At 42.3% G+C, this 21,242-nt stretch overlaps 1 protein-coding gene across 1 annotated transcript in view; it reads left to right on the forward strand.

Moving 5' to 3' along the window:
- The window catches only part of DNAH11 (dynein axonemal heavy chain 11), a 277,853-nt gene that overhangs the window by 46,753 nt on the left and 209,858 nt on the right, over positions 1-21,242 (forward strand). Inside the window, exons 10-18 of the mRNA XM_052001418.1 lie at positions 4,307-4,444; positions 4,973-5,097; positions 6,336-6,531; positions 8,670-8,774; positions 9,152-9,547; positions 16,373-16,705; positions 17,416-17,670; positions 17,762-17,931; positions 18,843-19,065. Coding sequence (XP_051857378.1) covers positions 4,307-4,444; positions 4,973-5,097; positions 6,336-6,531; positions 8,670-8,774; positions 9,152-9,547; positions 16,373-16,705; positions 17,416-17,670; positions 17,762-17,931; positions 18,843-19,065 — 1,941 coding nt within the window. The remainder of the gene's footprint in view (positions 1-4,306; positions 4,445-4,972; positions 5,098-6,335; positions 6,532-8,669; positions 8,775-9,151; positions 9,548-16,372; positions 16,706-17,415; positions 17,671-17,761; positions 17,932-18,842; positions 19,066-21,242) is intronic.

A 21,242-nucleotide genomic window follows, 5' to 3' on the forward strand; every position in this document is an offset into this window, starting at 1 on the left:
GAGGACAAGGGTGTAGTAGAGAGAGCAGTCAAGGTGCATATAATTTATTTGAAGATAAGCAGGAAGATCCAAAGTATTTTTGAAATGGAAAAATCCTAGAACAAATCAACTTAGAAATACAAGATCTTTGCAGCCAAGTAAATGTAGATTTGTTATGAGGCCTGGATGGTGAATCCAGTGAAGAAGGTGAAATTATTCAGTTTTGGTGAGAATGTGTATCTTGTATCAGGTTTACCAAGTGCAGTGTCTGAAACAGGCCAGATGCTTAATAAAATCTTCATAAATTAAATACTCTTTCATAGATTTAACTAGAAGAGTCTTATAGTTGGGGAAACTGAGGTCGAAAGAGGTGAAGTGATTTTTAGGGATCTAACAGATAGCAAAGATCATGATCTTTTCTTCACCTCCTTTCCCCCTCATCTCTGCTTGACACTTACTAGGGGATTAATAAATGACGGTGGACTTGACTCTCTATCAAGAGGAGAGAAGTTTATTTTATCATCTGTTCTTTGGGACAAGCATTGGTCATTCCAATTACATTAACATCAGGCTGCCTTTGGATGGTGTTCTTATTTAAAATTTTACTTTATTGAAGACTTTTTGAGCATGGTGATATTCTTTTCTTTACTATGCATTAGTTCATACAAATCTTCTCATTTCTTTTTTTGATCCCTTATATTACTCCTCCTCCTCTTCTTTCTTTCTTTCTTTCTTTCTTTCTTTCTTTCTTTCTTTCTTTCTTTCTTTCTTTCTTTCTTTCTTTCTTTCTTTCTTTCTTTCTTTCTTTCTTTCTTTCTTTCTTTCTTTCTTTCTTTCTTTCTTTCTTTCTTTCTTTCTTTCTTCTTTCTTCTTCCTCCTCCTCCTCCTCCTCTCCTCTTCTTTCTTCTTCTTTCTTCTTCCTCCTTCCTCTTCCTCCTCCCTCTCCTCTTCTTTCTTCTTCATTCTTCCTCCTTCCTCTTCCTCCTCCTTCTTCTTCCTCTGCTTCCTTCCTCTTCATCCTCCTCCTCCTTCCTCTTCCTTCTTTTCTTTCCTTTTTCTTCTTCCTCTTCTTCCTCTCCTCCTCCTCCTTCCTCTTCCTCCTTCTTCTTCCTTCTTCCTCCTCCTTCTTCCTCCTTCCTCCTCCCTCCTCTTCCTCTCCCTCCTCTTCCTCTACCTTCTCTTCCTCTCCCTTCTCCTCCTCCATATTCCTTCCTATTCATCTGCCATGACTGATTCAGTCACTGCCCTATGAGCATCTCCTTTGTTCCCAGCTCGGGGCTACCTAGGAGAATGTTGCTGGGAACATGTGGGCATACGGGGGACCTTTCCCTCCCCTCCCAGCAGTGGTAGCGCCACTGGCTCGAAGGGCAAGATGAGTTGGTGCTACGTGCACTGTATGCTCGGATGTGGGTCTCCCAAAATCTCGGGGAAGCCATGTGAGAGCTCGTCCTTGTGATCAAAGATTCAGCGAGTGTTTGGAAACTCAGGCCTAGAAACAAATGATTGTTTTCATCATTTCTTGTGTTCTCTCAAGAGGAGGGAGTGTTTATCTTGGGGTTTGGAAACTAAACACAAATCCTACAGAACAGGGGTTGGGAGGAGCAAGTTAATCATTGGTGGCCTGCTGGGGAGCAGGAGCCGTAAGTTACTGGGCATGTCCCAGCAGACAGTGTCTGTACCTCGGTCAGGCATGATGTTGCAAGGAAAAGTCCCTGAAAATGTAATTAATTTCCTTCTTAGCTCGCATCCTTTCTTATTGGTTACGGGGCAAGTTTTTTGTCCAGTGAGTTCTGCCGATGAGTAGTATCAGAATGAGAGTTTGGGGTTTAAACAACTGACTCGTATTGAGTGTTTTTGTTGTCTTGCAGAGTGGCCAGGGAGCTGGCCTTGGAGCTAGGAAGGCTTGGGCGTAGACAGATTTTTTTTTATTTAATAAAAATCAAATTCATGGGCTGAAGATGGCGGTCCTGATCTAGGGACACCCCATTTCAGTGACATCACAGGTCTAGCCCCTCTTCTTCTGCCCTTTCATCTTCAGTCTTTCAAATGTTCCAAGAAGGAAAGGAAATCTCATCCCCTCCTTCTTGTCTCTGCTCTCATGCCATGACCTCAACAACAATGTCATCCTCAATAGAAGAGCATGTTCCACTGTCAGCCACTTTTTCAGGAGAAGGATCTCACTGACTTTATACTCTCCAAATAAAATGGCACCTCACTGCGAAGCTATGAAGAGCCTGGGGGTGTGTGTGTGTGTGTGTGTGTGTGTGTGTGTGTGTGTGTGTGTGTGTTGGGGAGTCCTGGGGCTAGAAGTCCAGAGATTTGGCTCTTCCCCTTTATTCTCCTGCTCACTTGTTTTTTGATCTTGACCTGGTTGGTTTCCTGAACTGTTTCCTTCTTTTGAAGATCGTAGGGTCATAGATACAGAACTGAAAGACATTTCGGAGTCCATCAAGTCAAAGCCCTCCATTTTACAGATGGGCAAACTGTGGTCCGGGGGAGTTACAAGTTCGCTTCAGAGTCATTCAGGTAGTCGGCATCCGAGTAAAATTTGAAACCCAGTCCCCTCACTTTATAGCCCCGATGCCCTGCAATTCAGGGATTTGGTGGATATTGTTCCATGAAGTCAATGCAGTAGGCGTGTGCAATGGCCCTCCGTCTGAATTTCTTCTCGTGGCCAAGTCAAGGAGAGCTGCTGAATTCAGAATAATGAGAATTGCTCGCATCTGAATTTAGCACTTTTAAGTTTACAAAGTGGTTTCTTAGAGCAACCTTGTAAATACCTTTTACAGAGGAGGAAACCGAGGCTCAGAGAGATGGATACTTGTCCAGGATCCCAAGACTTCCAAATGGCAGAGCCCGGACTGGAAGCCCGACCTTATTTCTCAGCCCAGTGTCTGAGTCTTGTGTCTGGAGACCAAAACCACAAGTGGCAAACTCAGGAAGCTGGTTTTTGTTGATAATTACAATCTCAAAGCCCGTTTGTTTGTTTAAGTCAGAGCTCCACTTCAGCTAAGTAAAGTCGTTTCAGATTTCACAGCTCTTAGTCAAACATGCAGGGGGAGGCTTTTCCCAGGAACTTCCGAGCCGGGGAGGAGCTGTGAAGACCTTTCTGGCTCCTGTGGCGGTCACACCTGGACTCTGGACTGTTCTGCAGCCTCATCCGGGCTCGGGAAGGCGGGGCCCCAGGCTCTTGAGGATGGGCCAGCAGAACCCAAACTCTGGCAACCTGAGAGGCTTAAAGGCTGGACCCACTTAGAACCCCCATGGCCAGCATCCACTGACAGGCTCGGGCGAGTTAAGCGAGACTCCCCACCAGCGTGGCCAGGGGCTGGTGAATCCTTGGCTGTGAAAGGGCCCGTGGGATCACAGGAGCATCAGTGTGGGTCAGGAAGGATCCTCGGAAGCCAGCCGGCATCTCCTGATTCACTTTGTGTCTTCTGCTTCTGACAGCGCCTGCACGTAGTTGGCCCCCATTAAGACCCCACTGAACCAAAGGGTAGTGATCTGTACTGGTGCCCAGGTCATCCACAAAGGCACAGATCAGAGAGTGTGGGAGATTAAGGGGGAAGAGGTCAGTCTCCAGTCCTACCTCATTCTAAAGATACGTAAACCAAGAATAAGAAGGGAGTGATTTGCCCAAGCTCATGATCTGGCCATAGTTTTGTTCGCGTTTCATGGATGTGTGAAGGACTAATAATCTGGGCTTGGCCACGGTGGAATAAAATCGACTGCGCTCCATTCCTTTATTATATCTCCCGCCCCTCCACAAAAACCTGCCGTCTCTTGGGGAATTGGACATGAGATACTTTCTGAATGTAAACGTTTCATACCTGGGAACACACCGATACTACTGGAGTCCACAGTTTCACAGGGCAGCATCTGGCTCTTAGCAGCAGTAGCGAGGCATGGATGGTCAGTCCCATTGGTGGAGGTCATGGTAGATCTGATACCTTTTGCTTTTGTTGGCGCAAGGGAAGTCCGTGGCCAACTTTGAACCTTGGTGATTGCTTTTCTTGGCAACTTAAAAAATTATTAGGAACTTAAACCCTGCCAAAAGCAAAGACCATTGCCATATACAAAGCAGAACCCCAGGAAGAGGATTCTCCGGGAAGCCTGAATATCTGCTTTCTCTTGGTCATGTTTTCATCCCTGTATCTGAATACTGATCTCCTGAGGGGGAACAAAGAACCTGTGTTTTTTTAATTTTGAGGGGACTGTCACGAGACGGCCATGACTGTCCTTGAGCCAGATTTTATTGGGAAATTAGGAAATTGCTTTGGTGTATGACAGAACCCTGAACTTCCTTTAATTTTGCTTTTTTTAATAGCTCTTGTTCATATTTGGGAATTTTCTGGTGAAACCAGTTGTTATGGAAATTTTCAACCCTTACTATAAAAAGTTGTTGCAAATGTTTCACGAGGAGCTGGACCAGTGTAAGCAACTGTACAGTGAGCACGTGAAGCAGGTAGGTCTTAAAGTCCCTGGGAAGACTTCTGTGTTTCCCTGAGGCCCTTCTTAGGGGTAAAGGGGAAGAGCTTCCAATTAGAACTCTCTGAAGCAAAGGTAGAGGCTGGTTGGGTGCCCCACCTTGGTCTTCAAATAGTCCATTTCAGCCACATGCTTTTCCATCTTTGGGCTCTTCAAAGAGAAAGAGGTTCAATAATTTGCAGAAAGACAGACTAAAACTGAATGTAAGGAACCATTGATGGAATGGGCTGCTTGGGAGATAATGAACCTCCTGTCGTGCTGGATAACCACCTGTTGGGGAGGTTATAGAGGGAACTTTTGGTCAGGTACAGGTTGGACAGAAAGGGGATTCTGAGTCAGAGGTTTTACTCTGACAATCAAGGATAATCTAGAATTGTACTATTTACTGCTGATTGCAGGTACTTTTCACTAAATAGAATAACAGGGGGGAAAAAAATGGCCTAAAATGTCTGAGTCAACATTAATTGCCTGGACTTTTTTCCTCCCCCACACTTTTTATATACAGGTTGAAAGAGGGAATCCAGTTCTCAACAAGAATATGCCATTTACCTCAGGAAATCTCCAGTGGGCCAAGGAAGTACGCAGCCGTCTTGATGGATTCTGGTCCAACTTTGTGCATCTTCAGCATCCGTAAGAAATTCCTGCTTTAGGGCTTAATGGGCAGCAAACCCAGGGTGAGAGTGGGAGGGAGGGAGCTATTATTAGTTCTCAGGCTAAAGGGAAAACAAATAATTGATATGTACAAATTCTTTTAAGTTTTACAGAGGACTTTTATTATCTTATTTGATCCTGGCAGGCAAGTGCTATAGTAATCCCTCAGGGATTACTGCAGCAGATGGAAATTTAAATGACTTGCATGGGATCTCATGGCAAGTAGGTGTTTGAGGCAGAATTTGAATTTGAGTCTTCCTGACTCCAAGCCCAGTGCTTATCTACTGTGCCACCTAGCATGGGGTTATGGAGATAGATACCATTAGAGATATCTAGAAAGGTAGAATAGCATGAGTGTTTTAGCACTTCGAATGCCAGGTTGAGTCCACCAAGTCTATGGGTTCCTCCATATAATTTCTCTTATTGTTTCAAGTGAAGTTAATATGATTTGTAGAGCTTAAAGTGCTTTATAAAAATCAGCACACATTTCTCCTTTTTTCTCTTACCTTTCCTTGCTCCCTCCCTCCTTCCCTTCCTTCCTCCTTCTTTTCTTTCTTCCCTCTCTCCCTCTCTTCCTCCCTCCTTGCCTGCCTGCCTTCCTTCCTTCCTTCCTTTCTCCCTCCCTCCCTCCCTTCCTTCCTTCTTCCTTCCTTTCTCCCTCTATCCCTTCCTCCTCTATCCCTTCCTCCCTCCCTCCCTCCTCTCCTTCCTTCCTTCCTTCCTCCTTCCTTCCTCCTTCCTTCCTCCTTCCCTCCCTCTCTCCCTTCCCCCTCCCTCCTTTCCTTCCTTCCTTTCCTTTTTCCTTTCCTTTCCTTTATCCTTTCCTTTCCTTTTTCCTTTCCTTTCCTTTCCTTTTTCCTTTCCTTTCCTTTCCTTTTTCCTTTCCTTTCCTTTCCTTTTCCTTTCCTTTCCTTTTTCCTTTCCTTTCCTTTTTCCTTTCCTTTTCTCCCTTCCCCCTCCCTCCCTCTTCCTTCCCTCCTTTCCTTCCTTCCTCCTTTCTCCTTCCTCCCCCCTCTCTCCCTTTTTTCCTCCCTCCCTCCCTTCCTCCCTCCAAAATGTTTCTTTGGCTTTAAAAACATTGGCATATCTGACCCAGTCAAAGCAATTCTTTTTCCTAAGAACTCTTTTTAGAAGTTTTGACATTTTAAGGTTTATAAAATGATTAAGTGATACTGTTTTACTCTGTCAAACAAAGGTTTCAAATCATTCCCTTACAGGATCCTGGAAGGACCTGCTGCTGTATCACTATATCAGAAATATGTAGAAATGCTCAGTTTACTTGACCAGTTTGGGGACCGTATCTATGCAGAATGGAAAAGTACAGTGGATGACATCTGTGAATTCAATTTAAACCAGCCCCTGATAAAACACAATGATACCAGTGGTCTCCTTAGTGTCAATTTTGATCCAAAGGTATGGCTGATTTGTTTAAAGAATATCTTGCATTAATTAAGTAAATAGTCATTAAACATATAGTATGTATAAAGCTCTGTGCTAAGTCTGGGGGCATATACCAAGTTCAGATAATTGTTAGCCTTTGCCATCATGTAGTTGACATAAACACAGATGATAAAATAAGTTAGCATTTATATAATGCTTTGAAGTTTGTGAAGCACACTACAAATACACCATTTAATCCTCATAACAGCCCCAGAAGTTAGTAGTTATTATTATCCCCATTTTGCAGATGAAGAAATTTAGGTAGACAAAAGTTAAGTGACTTGCTCAGGATCATAGTCATTAAGTATCTTGAGATTTGGCTCAGATCTTTCTGACTCCAGATTCACTACCCTGTTCATTTCATTACCTACTTGACTAAAATTTGTGATCTTATGTAGATTTATGAATTAAGTGTCTTCCTCATTCCTGTAAGCAAAGTATGTTTGAGGTCTGAGGGGAGCTCAGGGATCAGGGAAGGCTTTGTGAAAGGTATGGCTTTTGAGATGATCCTGAAAGGAACATTAGGAGTTCAATAAGCAAAGCAGAACACGGAGGGTGTTCCTGGGAAGAACAGTGTGAGCAAAGGTATGGAGGCAGGTGAACACAGGGGGGATGTTTGGAGGAGTGGGAAGAGCCATTTAGCTGTAGCATGAGGTTATGGAAACAGCACACTAGAGGTATCTAGCAGGTAGAATAGCACGATGTTTTATCACCCTGAACGTCATGCACAGAACTCTGGGTAGTGGTCGAGATTGCCCTTCAGTTAGAAGTAAAGTTATTAAAGACTTTGAAACGGAGCATTTAACATGACCAGAAACTTGCATAAAGAATGCAGTTCTGGCAGGGGTATCAAACGTGGATTAGAGGAGGGAAAACTGACTCGGGAAAGGATAGCAATAGTTTAGGCAGGAGGGAGAGAAGATGGCCAGGATGGCAGCACTAGGAGTAGAGAGGAGGAGAGAGACACGAGAGATGTTGTACAGGGTTTGGTCACTGATCAGACATGGAAGGGCACCTGGGACTCAAAGGTGGGAGACTGGAAAAGCTTCAATCCTTCTCCTTCCCCCTCCCCCAAGAAACAGAATGAGAAGCACTTTGTGGGGAAAGATAATCAATTCTGAATTGTAAAATAGTCCTTTTCTTTATTATCTTTCTAAGATAATCACTTTTCATTTTGATAAATGACTAAATATGAAAGAAAATTAAAATGTCTGTAGCAAATCTTGCATTAATAATTCTTTTTAAGAATTTTAAAATCTGATACCTGACAGACTGGCTTGATGTGTGTGTATATATATATCTGTATCTATTCACGATATGAAATTCTAAATCTGGAAAAATATTTATTAAAGGATATAAGGCTTAGACTGAGATTTCATTGATTTTAAAAGAAAGTCCCACAGTGGAAAACTCCTTTTACCATTATAGGTCACAATCTTCTCTGAAATTTAAGGTCTTAGAGAGTTGCCTAGAACACTTAAGAGTCTAATATCTCATTTTATCCTTTTAATAATCGGAAGGTAGGTGATGTTCTTAGTCTCATGTCACAGATGAGGAAAGTAAATCAGATTGTGATTAAGTGACTTGTTCAGGGTCACACAGTTAAACATCTTGGGTCTTCCTGCCCACAGGCCCAGTTCTCTTTCCATTAGACCTCCCCTAGTTGCCTATGAGCAGTGAAAGAAACGGGAAAATCTATTTTTGCTCTAATTTATTTATTTAAGTTAAATCCAATAAATATATATTAAGCACCAAGGTTGTGTTGCAAGCACTATGCTAGGCACTGAAAATACAAAGGAAAAATACCCCTAAGGAACTGACATTCTCATTGATTTCACAGGTGAACCTCAGCAATTATTACCCTAAAAGTGCTCACTTATGACTTTCTGTGCTGACTTTATTCTCCTTACCTTCAGACAATGTAGAGGAGAAGATGATACTTAAATTGAAATCTGTTTACAGATACATTGGGACCTCTTAAGATATAGGACTCCAAGAATAATTCTCTAAATCTCTTCTCTTTTTAAAATAAATGGATGTAACCCATTATCTTATCTCAAAGTCACCTGCTACAAAACATTACAGAGTTTCCCCCGATCTTTGTATCCTAGCTTGTGGCTGTATTGAGAGAAGTGAAGTATCTTCTGTGGCTGGAGAAATCAGACATTCCAGATTCAGCCTTGGACATCTATGGCAGAAGAAATACTTATTTAAAGGTTTGTGTCTTTGGGAATCAGGACCTTGCTTCTGAGGAAGCTTTTCTAAAGGGACAGCTTGGCTTGGAACAGAATTGCATCTGTGTCCTTTTTCCTGTGCATCCGTAAATGCAGCTGCTCTAGAGCCTCAGTAGGGAGGCTCCACTCGTGTGGACTACAACCTACCTATCCACACCAGCCCATGTCTTCCTGTAAAATCCTCTAAGGAAATCCGCTTAGGAACCGGAAAGCTCCCCTCTCCCTAACACCGAAGCCAGACTCGAAACCCACTTTTCCTGACTTCGCCCTGCCCTTTATTCCCTGCCAAGTTGTGTCTCTCGTGGCATATGCACCAAGTTGCCCTTTCCCCTAACGCTTGTGTTTCTGCTTCTATGCAGCGCATTGGAAGTCTGGAGCTGCTCGTTCAGTGGTATAACAAGCTGAAGCTGAGCCTTCTGGAGGTAGAGCAGCCCCTGATCGGGGAGGAGCTAAGGGCCATCGATGGCCGGCTCCAAGAGGCGGAGCGAGCCTTCACCTGGCGGTCACCGGACTGTTGGGAACACATGGAGAAGGTAAAGGCGGACGTCTTCGAGCTGCTGCAGAGAGTGGAGCAGACCCAGGAGAATGTCAGACTGATCCAGCGCATCATGAAAACTTGGACGGAGCACACGCTCTTTTCCAGGCGAGATCACAGAAGAGAACCATTCTTTACTTTGGAGGGTAAAGGAGACACGTTCACCAGGAAATACAGATTGATTCAAGAAGATGGATGCCGGATACACGGTTTAGTAGAGGTAAGCAATGATCTGGAAATTAGAGTTGTTTGTTTGTTTGTTTGTTTTTCCTGAGCTCACTTCTGATTTCTTTAGGAAAAAGCCAATCACTCAATCAGTAATGAGAGCTAATGTTTATCTAAGAGGTTTTCCAAATGTTTTACAGATTCTAGAAGGTAGAGGTGATTCCTCCCTCTCAAAAATGTCCAATTTCTTTAGGAAAAAGCCAATCAGTCAATAATGATAATTCAACTTTCTCTAGTGTTTTAAGATTTTCTAAGTACTCAACAGATAGTTCACATAAGATCCAGCATTTATATTGCACCTGCTATGTGGCAGCTTTTTTTATATACTAGGAATACCAAGATAAACATGAAATAATCCTTGCCCTCAGGAAGGTTATGTTCTCTCAAGGGAAATAATGTGGATACGTAGAAAAAAATGGATACAAAATAATGAACAAGCTAATTGTGACCAGTTTCGTGTGCCTCAGAAAGTTTCTTGTAGGAAGATAAGATACTTTCTTGTGGTTCATAAACACATATGAATCGACTCCAGAGAGATTTTAGACCTCTTCTATTCCACTCAGTCAACAAGATTTATTAAGCACCTACTATGTGCCAGGGACTATGTCAGGTCTACCTCCCTTATGAACATGAAAAAACAGAGGCCTGAAGAGCTGATGGGATCATAGATTTTCTGCCAGAAGGAAGCTCTGAAATTGTCTAGTCCAATTTCCCTTCTTAAAATAAGGGAACTGAGGTTACAGAAGTGATGAAAGAGCTTTACTTCTAGGGCTGAAAAGTGATCCAGAGGGAAGCTTGTCTTTCCTTTGTTTGCTGTTTTAATGTGTGTAAAAATTACCATTGGAGCTCCTGAAGAAGAGACATGGAAAGTGACCCATATCCAATTGACCAGAGAAATCCAGATGGAATCATTTCCTCCTTTTTCTCCACCTGCATTGCAAGCCTGATGAAAGCAGCATTTGATTTTGATCTAGCAGCAAGTAGTTAGCAGCATTCAATTTCTAAATAATTCTTCAGCGTTTACATCGTACGGCCTATGAGATTCATGTTCGAGAGACAAATGCTGGCATTTTGTGCCACGCTCCTGGGCTCAGCTGGCACACTTGTCAGCCTCTTGGCTATTTCAATGAAGGGCATGTGTGTGCCCAGACTTGCTCATATTTTACTGGATTTCTGCACAGAAGGACAAAATCTTCAAACTCGTGGCTAACCATTTTCATGAAGGCAAAAAATAAACAGCACGTGTCTAGGGGATGGTGGGGAAAAGAATGTGTAGGAAGTATCTGAATAGCACTCTTGTCGTATGAAGAAAATACCTACACCCAGTCTGTAAACTAGTTTCTGTGTTATCATCTCCCATCTTCAAGTCTTTGGGACCCATACTGGGCCAAACACCTGGAAAGCACTACTCCTAGCTGCCTTTAAAAATCCTTTCCTGATTCTCCTCACTGTGTCTTCTCTCTCTCCTCAAATGATCTTTTATTTACTTATTTGTATGCATATCCTTCTCATATATTATAAGCTCCTTAAAGGCAGAAACTAATTTGTTTTTTGCTTTTTTTATACTTTTGTAGTACCTGATTTACTCATAACATAGAGTGGCTACTCAATAAACATTTACTGAATGAATCTGTTGTAATTTGGGACAGATTTTTAAGTCTTACCCAATAGAAATTTCCTATGCTTTAAAAAAAAAAGTTTTACTTTCTTTTAAAAAACTACCAAAAGTCACACTATTGTTTATTCCTGGTTGGTTTCTGGGATGCTCTGAATTATGCCGTCGTTGACTTTCAGGACACCTCTACAGCTGTTAATGCATAAGAATCTGTCCGATGGAGGACAGATGATGGATTACAATTAATTTCTTCCGTTAAATTTTCAGGATCTAAAGATTCACTCCCAAAACACTAATCTGGGGGCTATAGACCCATAAGATTTATGAACCCTGATTAAAATGCATTGAAAATAGTCTCCAATGCAATTGCATAGCTCGACACAATTAACAATACAGTGCCTGCAACATTGAATTGGAAATCAGGTTGGGGTTTATCTACTAGGAACTTGACCCTCCCCCATATTTCCTTCAGTCAGATACTCAGAAATTTTGAAATCGCCCTTCTCAATTCAAGAACAGGGGAAACAGGAGTCTTTGGGGACCATCGGGAAGGAACACCACAGGACTTCAAAATAGAAATAAAACTATTTCTCGTTTTCCATTTCTCATAGTTTTTTTTTTTTAAGCACATTATTTTCTCCAGCACATGATTTTGACCTTGAGTCTCATCCCTCCCTTGCCAGGAGAGAAGATTTTTTCCCATAGTCTTGGCCAGATATCCTAGGTTGAACATTTCTCTCCATGGCTTCTCCTCCTCTCTACCCCACACTCCCCAGCTGTGTATGAGGACATTCAGGGGGTGTCCTTTGAAGACACAGAAAGGCCAGAGATAGCGACTGAGGAGTTAAGAAGCAACGAGACTCCTTTCTCCTTTGAAAGGTAATGAATTCCCTCATCAAATGGAGGCTGGATAGCTGTGCATGAGGATGATGGAGAAAGCATTCTGGTTTGGGTTTAAGCCAAGCCAAGAAGAAGCGTGATGGATCGAGAAAAGCTCCAGTTTTGGAGCCAAAGGAGCTGAGTCTGAATCCCGTCACATTGCTTAGAAAGTTCCTTTCAAGTCTATATCTATGTTCTTGGGCAAAGAGGGCAGGGCGCTGGACTTCCTAACCCTGGGCGAAAAGACGAATCTCCCAGGCCTTCTGATCCCTCCTGTCTCATGGGTAAGAGTTGGACGGAATGTCCTGCGTGGAGATAGCGTTTGCACGTGTCTGTCGTATTCAGTGGGAGCTTCTTGAGAACTCAGAACTTCAGAACCTGCTGAGAGCAGGAGCTGGGCTTTTGCCTTTGTATTCCTCTTAGCCCAATGCCTGGCACCCTAGTGAGTGTTTGATAGATACTTACTGATGACTCACTGATGCCGAGTTCTAAACACTAGCTATGGGTCTGTGGGCTTATCTTGTAACTCTTCTGAATCTCTGGAAAAAGAATTGATTAAATGGGCCCTGGGGACCCTCCCAGCTATGAGCCTATTATCTCTGAGAACTTTGGGAGATGTAACAGCTGCTGTTTTCCTAACATCTCATTTGAAGGAATGATTAACCCCCATTTTGCAGATGAGGAAATTGAGAGCAGGGAGTGACTTACCCAGACTTACGTGACTAGCAAGTGTCAGACAGTCTTTGAACTCGGGTCTTCCTGCCTCCAAGGCTGCCCCACTGTCCATTTTAAGCGGCAATATGGCATCCGGTGGAGTCCTGGATTTAGAATTGGGAAGGATGCGAGTTCTCATCCCTCCTAAGGTGTGTGACCTTATGTAAATCAATTATTGTGAGTCTCTGTCCCACCCCCACCCTGCAAAATAGAGACAGCCTTAAGAACAGTGTGTACTTATATGAGGAACCTTATATTGAGGAGACTGTGTTGGCAAGATACTTTGCCAACGTTCAGGTGCCATTTGTTTTAATGCCCTTTGTTTTAATAATTGACCAGGGCTCATCTTTTTAAGCTCCTCCCACCTGCCTGCCTTTTTTTTTAGCCATGTCCATCACTCCCAACTCACCCGTGAGCTGTGTCCACCATAAGAGCCGCTGGGCAGATTCTCCCGGACACCCCTAGCCAGATTCACCCTAAGGTGAGGCTGAGCTGGGGCAGCACAATTAGACACATTTTCTTCTCCGATTGAAATAACAATGTGGGTGTTCTGTTTGTATCGGTTTCAAAGAGCTTTATTTTGAAAATGAGCTTCATAGAACACTGCTTTCTACTCTATTGTCTTATCCTGTCAGCAGGACTCCTTCAGATTTCATGCATTCAGTAAAAAATTATTAAGTGCTTCCTTGTGCTTAATCTTCTAATGGACTCTCTGAAGCTTTGTTATGGCATGGATGGGAGTAGCAGAACACAATCCATCTAATTTCATCCAATTTAACTAATGTTCATTTTTTTTAAAAATGAAATTGGACTTTTTAATTCACAAAAATTAATGTTCTTGCCTCGCCGTTGATAAATTCTGGAGCCCATGTCCAAAAGAGGTGCCCCATTCTTCTCCCCTTCCCCCCAGCTTTGGTTCATCCTCTTCTCGGAGGTGAGCAGGGGGATGTTTCATCACCAGTCCTCTGAAATCACGGTTAGGCTTTACATTGAGCAGAGAAGTTTTTCAGTGCATTCTATACACTAAACACTGTGCGGGTGCTGGGGATCCAAACCCAAAATTCTACATTCATTGTACTCAAGACGTATATATTCTATTGAAATGCCCTAGCAGCACCAGCTTCCATCTGCTCACTAATGGCCACTCTCCTTGATCAGTTCTTCTCTACTTTCCCAGACCAAGAGATTTCTAGAGTAGATTTCTCATCTTTGATTTGGTCCAATATGCTCTTATTAAACACTTCTGGTGTGCTAGTGGGTCAGGTGCTGGAAATCTCAAAACAAGAACAAAATGGCACCTGTTCTAAAGCAGCTCAGGTTCTTCTTGAGTATCAGTGCAAACTCTAAAGGGTCTTCTCAGACCAATGAAACCTGCTTTTTTTGGGGGGGGGGGTGGCGTGAGTATATGTGTGTGTGTGTGTATATATATATATATATATATATATATATATATATATATATATATATATATATATTATATATATATATATATATATATATATATATATATATATATATATACAGAGAGTGGAGTGTGTGTGTGTGTGTGTGTGTGTGTGTATTAGAGTTAACATAATCTTGTGGTTAGGTCTGGAGATATTGGACCAATGACACCTTTTTGGATACTTTACTCATGAATAGCAAATACTTGATCAAAATGTATTTAAAATCTATTTATCTTTACGTAGAGATAAAACCCATTATACCAGTATAGACAGCAAATAAATGAAATTAAACAAGGAGGAAACTCTAAAGTAGACGAATCAATTCACCAGGTAGCACTGAGATGGAGGAAGTAGACAGGGGAGAAGTTCTCCAGTTCCCAGAGTGGCAGCAAATTATGTCCAATAGCAATTGCTCCTTAAGTGGATCAGTGAGGTGGACAATTTTATTTAGTTTGGAAAAGAAGCCCCTTCCCTTGCCCCAGCTGAAAACAGCCCACGATCCTTTCCTTTCTGAGAAGCTCAAAAGTCCGATGCTTCTTCCTCATCTTGTGCATCTCCTTGTCCCGTTATCACTCGTTCTCTGCCATTAGCCCAGGATAACTTCACTTCCTCTTTTCCCACCCAGAGGGCCTTTGCTTTCAGAAAGCCTTTGCATCCAGGCTTAGACGGGGTCTGTTATATGAGAACCAGCTTCGCTAAATGTAGAGGCTTGTGTGATGCTGAGAAAGGACTCTCTTCGGCATCTATTGTTTATGGCGTCACTGCTCTGGGATGACACTTGTTGCCTCCAAGCCCAGCATGCATCCCTTCTCACCTGTATTTCTTGGAATCCCCCGGCTTCCTCCAAACTTGGCTCAGGCAGGGCTTTTGAGGTGAAACCTTTCCTGGTGAGTGGCTTCTCCCCAAAAGCAGCCTAGCATCTCTCTTGTATGTATTCTGCATCACCTGACAGGTCCATGTCATCTTCTGTTGAATGTTAAAGGCAGGAGCTGTTTGACTTTTGTCTTTATATTCCTAAATACGAAGTTTATGGCAGACATTTAATAAATTCTTGTTGCTAGAATGGAATGTAAATTTCCTTAGGATAGAGACTGTTTTGGTTTTGTTATATCCTCTTTGCTTAACACAGTTTCTGGGTTCAGAGCCTCTTATTTAGCTGAGAGATCATAAAAATAATTATTTAACAGGTGGTGCTTGTCTTCATGGGATTTACAGTCTAGGCAATGGATAAACTATAAGCACAAGGATAATTATAATTTTAAAAATAGCTGGCTGCTTGGTCACTCTTGGCTTCTCCTTTGGGGAAGGGAATCAGTTAAACAATTTATGTGATCAAATAGAATGCTGTAATTTTATATCATTATTATATTATAATAATATATTATTATATTATTAATTTTGTGTTCCATATTATACATATTCTATTATTATGTATTATTATATTATTAATTTGGTGTTCCATATTATACATATTCTATTATTATCTATTATTATATATTATCATATTATTAATTTGGTGTTCCGTGTTATACATATTCTATTATTATCTATTATTATATTATTAATTTGGTGTTCCATATTATACATATTCTATTATTATCTATTATTATCTATTATCATATTATTAATTTGGTGTTCCATATTATACATATTCTATTATTATCTATTATCATATTATTAATTTGGTGTTCCATATTATACATATTCTATTATCATATATTATTCTATTATTAATTTGGTGTCCCATATTATACATATTCTATTATTATCTATTATCATATTATTAATTTGGTGTCCCATATCATACATATTCTATTATCATATATTATTCTATTATTAATTTGGTGTCCCATATCATACATATTCTATTATCATATATTATTCTATTATTAATTTGATGTCCCATATCATACATATTCTATTATCATATATTACTATATTATTAATTTGGTGTCCCATATTATATATATATTATATTATTAATTTGGTGTCCCATATTATATATATATATATATTATATTATTAATTTGGTGTCCCATATTATATATATATTATATTATTAATTTGGTGTCCCATATTATATATATATTATATTATTAATTTGGTGTCCCATATTATACATATTCTATTATTATATATTATTCTATTATTAATTTGGTGTTCCCAGGATAACTTGAAGCTCTTCAAAGCCAATGCCACGTCCGACACCTGGAAGATCTACCTGGAGTTCATTGACGACATCGTGGTTGATGGCTTCTTCAATGCCATCATGCACGAGTTAGATTTCTTCTTGGTGAACACAGAGAAATGTCTGAAATCCGCTCCATTCTTTCAAGCACAAATGATCCTCATGGCTCCAGAAATTGTATTTAAACCCCCTTTAGAAAGAGAGGCGGGGGATGGCCTATATGATCTCGTGGAGGAGATTCTATGCAATATTTTTAGGATGTCTAGCCACATGAAGAGAGTGGCAGCACATCTGGAGATTCCAAATTACCAGGTATTTTCCTTTTGAAAAAGCAGGTAATGAGGTGTATGTTGGGGGTGGGAGGGGAGGTTTTACCTATTGTGAAGGAGGGGATTCTGGAGTATAAAAAAGAGAAAAGAATGTCAACAGAACATTAAAAAGCAAAGGAAAGAAAGAGGAAAAAAAGTCCAGAAGATGACAGAAACCAGTTTTGTTACCTCATTTTTAGTTTTAATATACACTTAAAACTGTATTTTAAAAAATCATTGTTTATTGGGCTCCTACTCTGCATCATTTCTGTATACTGAAATGTTTGGTCATTATTTCATAATAGAAAATCAACATTTTTTCAAAACAGATGATTACTTAAAAGACTGAAAACTTAAAACTTAAAAGAATGAAAACTTTCCACAAACATAGATTGATACACATGCTTTGCCATGTTTAGGTTTCGAGAATTGTAGAGAAGGTAAAATAACTTGTCCAGTGTCACACAGCCTGGATGTTTCAAAAGCAGGACTTGAACGAGTCTGTTATTACCTTCTAGCCACTGGACCCGATTGTCTCCTTGCTTAGAGCTAAGCTATTTATTTGTAGAATTACCTGTTTTGAAGGGCGGGAGGATTCCAAATCTAAGAAAAAGCCTAGCTGATTTCCAATTTTGCCATTTTTGTAGAGTTCCAGACATGCAGCAATGGACTCTAATCGTGGTTTTGTGTTGACTCCCTTCTCTTGATGTTTAGAATGACATGGACCATATGTCAGACCTGACAGAGACCAGACAGGAGATCATGAGCAGAGTCTCAGGGGTGATCACCAAAGTTCTGGACTATAGGAACTCTTTGGACTCCTACTCTTACCTCTGGGTCGATGACCGCATGGAGTTCATGAAGCAATTTCTTCTCTACGGTCATCCATTAACTGCGGAGGAAATGGACATTCAGTCCAACGAAGGCCTTCCAGAGCAGCCACCCACCATCGAGCAGTTCAAAGAACAGGCAAGAAAAATGGCCCATGGGCTGTGTAGGTGGCAGTTTAAAGCTAGTTGGGGTTGAACTTTGTGTTTCTTTTTTTCAAAATCTCCTGTAGATCGACATTTATGAAGCTTTGTATGTTCAAATGAGCAAATTTGAGGACTTCCGGATCTTTGAAAACTGGTTTAAGGTGGACATGAAGCCCTTCAAAATGAGCTTGCTCAACATGATTAAAAAGTGGAGCTGGATGTTCCAAGAGCACCTTCTCCGATTCGTCGTTGACAGGTAAAACTGCTCATTGTATCCCGAATGTTGGATCTGTCCGGAAGGTCGACAGATCCTTCCTTCACAACCCATTGGGTAACCAATGACTCGCCTATAGATTTAACGAGACATGTTTGAGATGTTCTGTTGATATTATTCAAAGATCATCTATATGTATAAGCGGGATAACGGGAAGCATTCTTATATTGAATGTTCTATGTAAGTTAGGTAATCCTATGATCATAGACTGCAAGGGACCTCAGAGGCAACTAGTCCGAGCCTCTTATTTTATAGATGGTGCCCAGGGAACATCTGTAAGTTGAGTGATATACCTGACGTCACGCAGTTCACTGTGATCAGAAGTGATATGTGAGCCAAGGCTCTTTTTTCACTGAAGCCTTCACAGTCTCCTCCACACCCTGCTGCCTCCTTAGTATTATAATGAACAAAGCCACGGGCAGATTGCGGACTCTCGGCTTCAGGGAGCTCTCTAAGGCCTATTGGTTTGGTTTTTAGTGGAATGAAATCCCATAATCTCAACATGATTATTTATCACATCTTGAAGAGTTGAGAATTTTTTTATACTAAAAAAGATTTTGTTTGTGCTTTTATTGGATCAGAGCTTTGAGTACTAATTCTCAGTGAAGAACTCCCTCTTTTTCGCCTGTTGGTAATTTATAATGCTAGAGAGTTCCCTGAAACAATGAAAAGTGAGATAACTTACCCAGGATCATGTGTCAAGGGGCGTGGGAGGCAGGTCTTGCATCCAGGGCTTCTGGAAAGGCAATTACTGAGCACATTCGATGTCTCTCTTTCTTTCTCTCTGTGTGCTTTCTCTCTTTTTCCTTCTCTCCCTCTCTCCTTCCTCTTATCTCTTTCCTTCCTTTTTTCTTCTTTCTTTCTTCCCTCCCTCCCTTTTTTCTCTCTCACAGTCTGACTGACCTGGAAGAGTTTATTAAAGTGACAAATGCCGGATTCTGCCGAGAGCTGAAAGAAGGCGATTATGACGGGCTAATAGAAATCATGGGCCACCTCATGGCAGTTAAAAACCGGCAGGTGGCTACTGATGAGCTCTTTGACCCTCTCAAAGCCACCATCACACTCCTGGAGAGCTACGGACAAAAGATGCCCGAGCGCGTTTACGTTCTCCTGGAGGTGAGTGCCCGGGCCCAGGTCACGGTGCTTTATTTCTAGGGGAACCTGGTCTCCCTGCTTACCTTTGCTCTCGCCACAGCCCTCGTTCATTGACCCCCAGCTGCCAGTCGAGGAGTGGCCGGCCTTGGATGGGTGGGTCGGTTGTTGTCCTTCGTTCTCGGAGAGGGACAGAATCCCCTCAGACACTTAACCTTTTTGCTGTGTGACCCTGGGCCAGTCACTTAACCCCAGTTACTCAGGGGAAAAAAGGTATAATCCAGGAACTGCTTTGAGAGTCAAGCTGGGGGCAATTTTGGGAACGTGGACTCCTGTGCTTTACAGAAGGCGGCAAGTTCAGGGAGAGAGCGACATTCTCTCTTTAACCTCCCTCCCCAACCATGTTATTGGAGAGAGCGAATGGGGGACAAGCCGTGCACACAACTGGGCGCCGAATACAAACCAGCCAGCTGCAGCAAAAGCAAGTTCCTGAGGATTCCACAGAGGGATCTGACTGCCCCCTGTGACTCCCCTTCGCCACTTGAAGCCCATTTTCCCCAAGGCTCTGTGAGTCTCTCATCCAGTCTCCCATAAGACTCCCACGTACTGTGGGCGGATGTTGCTGTAGGTTCTCTACAAATGTCTCTTTGTAAAATGTGTATTGCTCTGGGAGTGGTCACTGACTAAGTTGTGTTTAGCAGCCCCCGGTGGGGCTAGAACCCCTCCCATTTCCTCGCACCACTAGAACCCTGCCAGGACAGCCGGCCCTCATCCCCAGGCTGCCAGATGGGTGGAGGCTGGAAAGCACCCCCAGAGTCTGGGCCGCCCGTCTCCTTCATTTTACAGATAGAGAACCCAGGACTGGAACGGGCTGGGCCGCCAACCAGACGGTCAGGCTTGGAGCTGAGAACCCAGGTCCCTGGTTCTAAGCCCAGTGTCCATTCCGTGACATGATCCCGTCCTGTTCGTTCTCCTTTCTTCTTGTTGACCGTATCCAGTTCATCGTTGGCCATTAAGGCAACGGCCGTAAACATGTATTATTATCCAAACTCAAAATGCTATTGTTATAACAATAAGGGTAACTGGTCTGGTCCCCCTTGGATAACTGGAACCTGCTAATTGTTTAAGACAAAGGGGGCAGCAAGCATTTATTACATGCCTACTGTGTGCCAAGCAATGGAGAGAATGGAAGAACTAAATGAAAAAGCTGCTGCCCCACAAGAAGCTTTAATTCCACTGGATCAGGAAGAGGAATCTAAAAAGTAGAAAACACAGCAGCCTAAATGCAGAGTCAGAGAGAGCCCCCAGGACCATCTAGTCCAGTCCTGTCATTTTACAGAAGAGAAATTTGAGCCCCAGGGAGATGCGATCACGGATCCGCACAGGAGGATGTTATAGTGAGAATCCCTTTTCTTGTCGGGAAGGAGACTAGATGGTTGCTGAGGTTCCTTTCAACTTCAAAATGCCATGAAATCAGAGAAGAAATGAAGTGTTTACTATTCTTGAAAAAGAAGTGTTTATCCAGTGGAGCCCAATTAGAGCTGCTTGTGGGCACATGATTCCAGGGGTCACCTCTTGCCAAATGTAATACAGCAAACAGAAAAAATGGCCTCGCTGTTGCCCGTTAGCTTAGAAAGTGGGAGTATTCATCTCATTCCCTACTGTTGATCTTATAAAAGTCCCAGGTAATGGGAACGTTTCCCTCCCACCTTCTTCTTAAATCAACAAGCATTTATTGTTTACCATCCCCCGGGCACGGGGTGAGACGCTGGAACACAGAAGACAAGGCAAATCTTAACGAATTTTCCTTCTGCCCTCCAACAATGGATGACTAAGTCTGAATCAGCTGGAGAGGATTAGAGGATCTTGGCCCCTGGAGGAAGGCAATTGGTACCACGGAGGAAACCTCAAGTGATGGAGTAGGAGGATTAGTCATCCCTTTGGGCTCCCGTGTAAAGCTCAGGAATGCTTTGTGGAGGCAGAGTCTTCTTCTGCCCTATGGGGCGGCCAGGAGGGTGGGCGAGGGGGCGTTAGCTCTGCTCCCCTTTCCTTGTGCCGTTTCTCTGCCAACAGTCACTTTGCCTCCTTTGCCAGTCTGCTGCCCCGGGGCCCTGCTGTCCTGATTGGTGGTTATCTCCCCCCGCCGTCGGGCTTCCTTTTCATTCTCGCTAACCTTGCACCCTGCCCACCATTCCCTTCTG

This window comes from Antechinus flavipes, chromosome 5, assembly GCF_016432865.1.
Source record: "Antechinus flavipes isolate AdamAnt ecotype Samford, QLD, Australia chromosome 5, AdamAnt_v2, whole genome shotgun sequence".
NCBI lineage: Eukaryota > Metazoa > Chordata > Mammalia > Dasyuromorphia > Dasyuridae > Antechinus > Antechinus flavipes.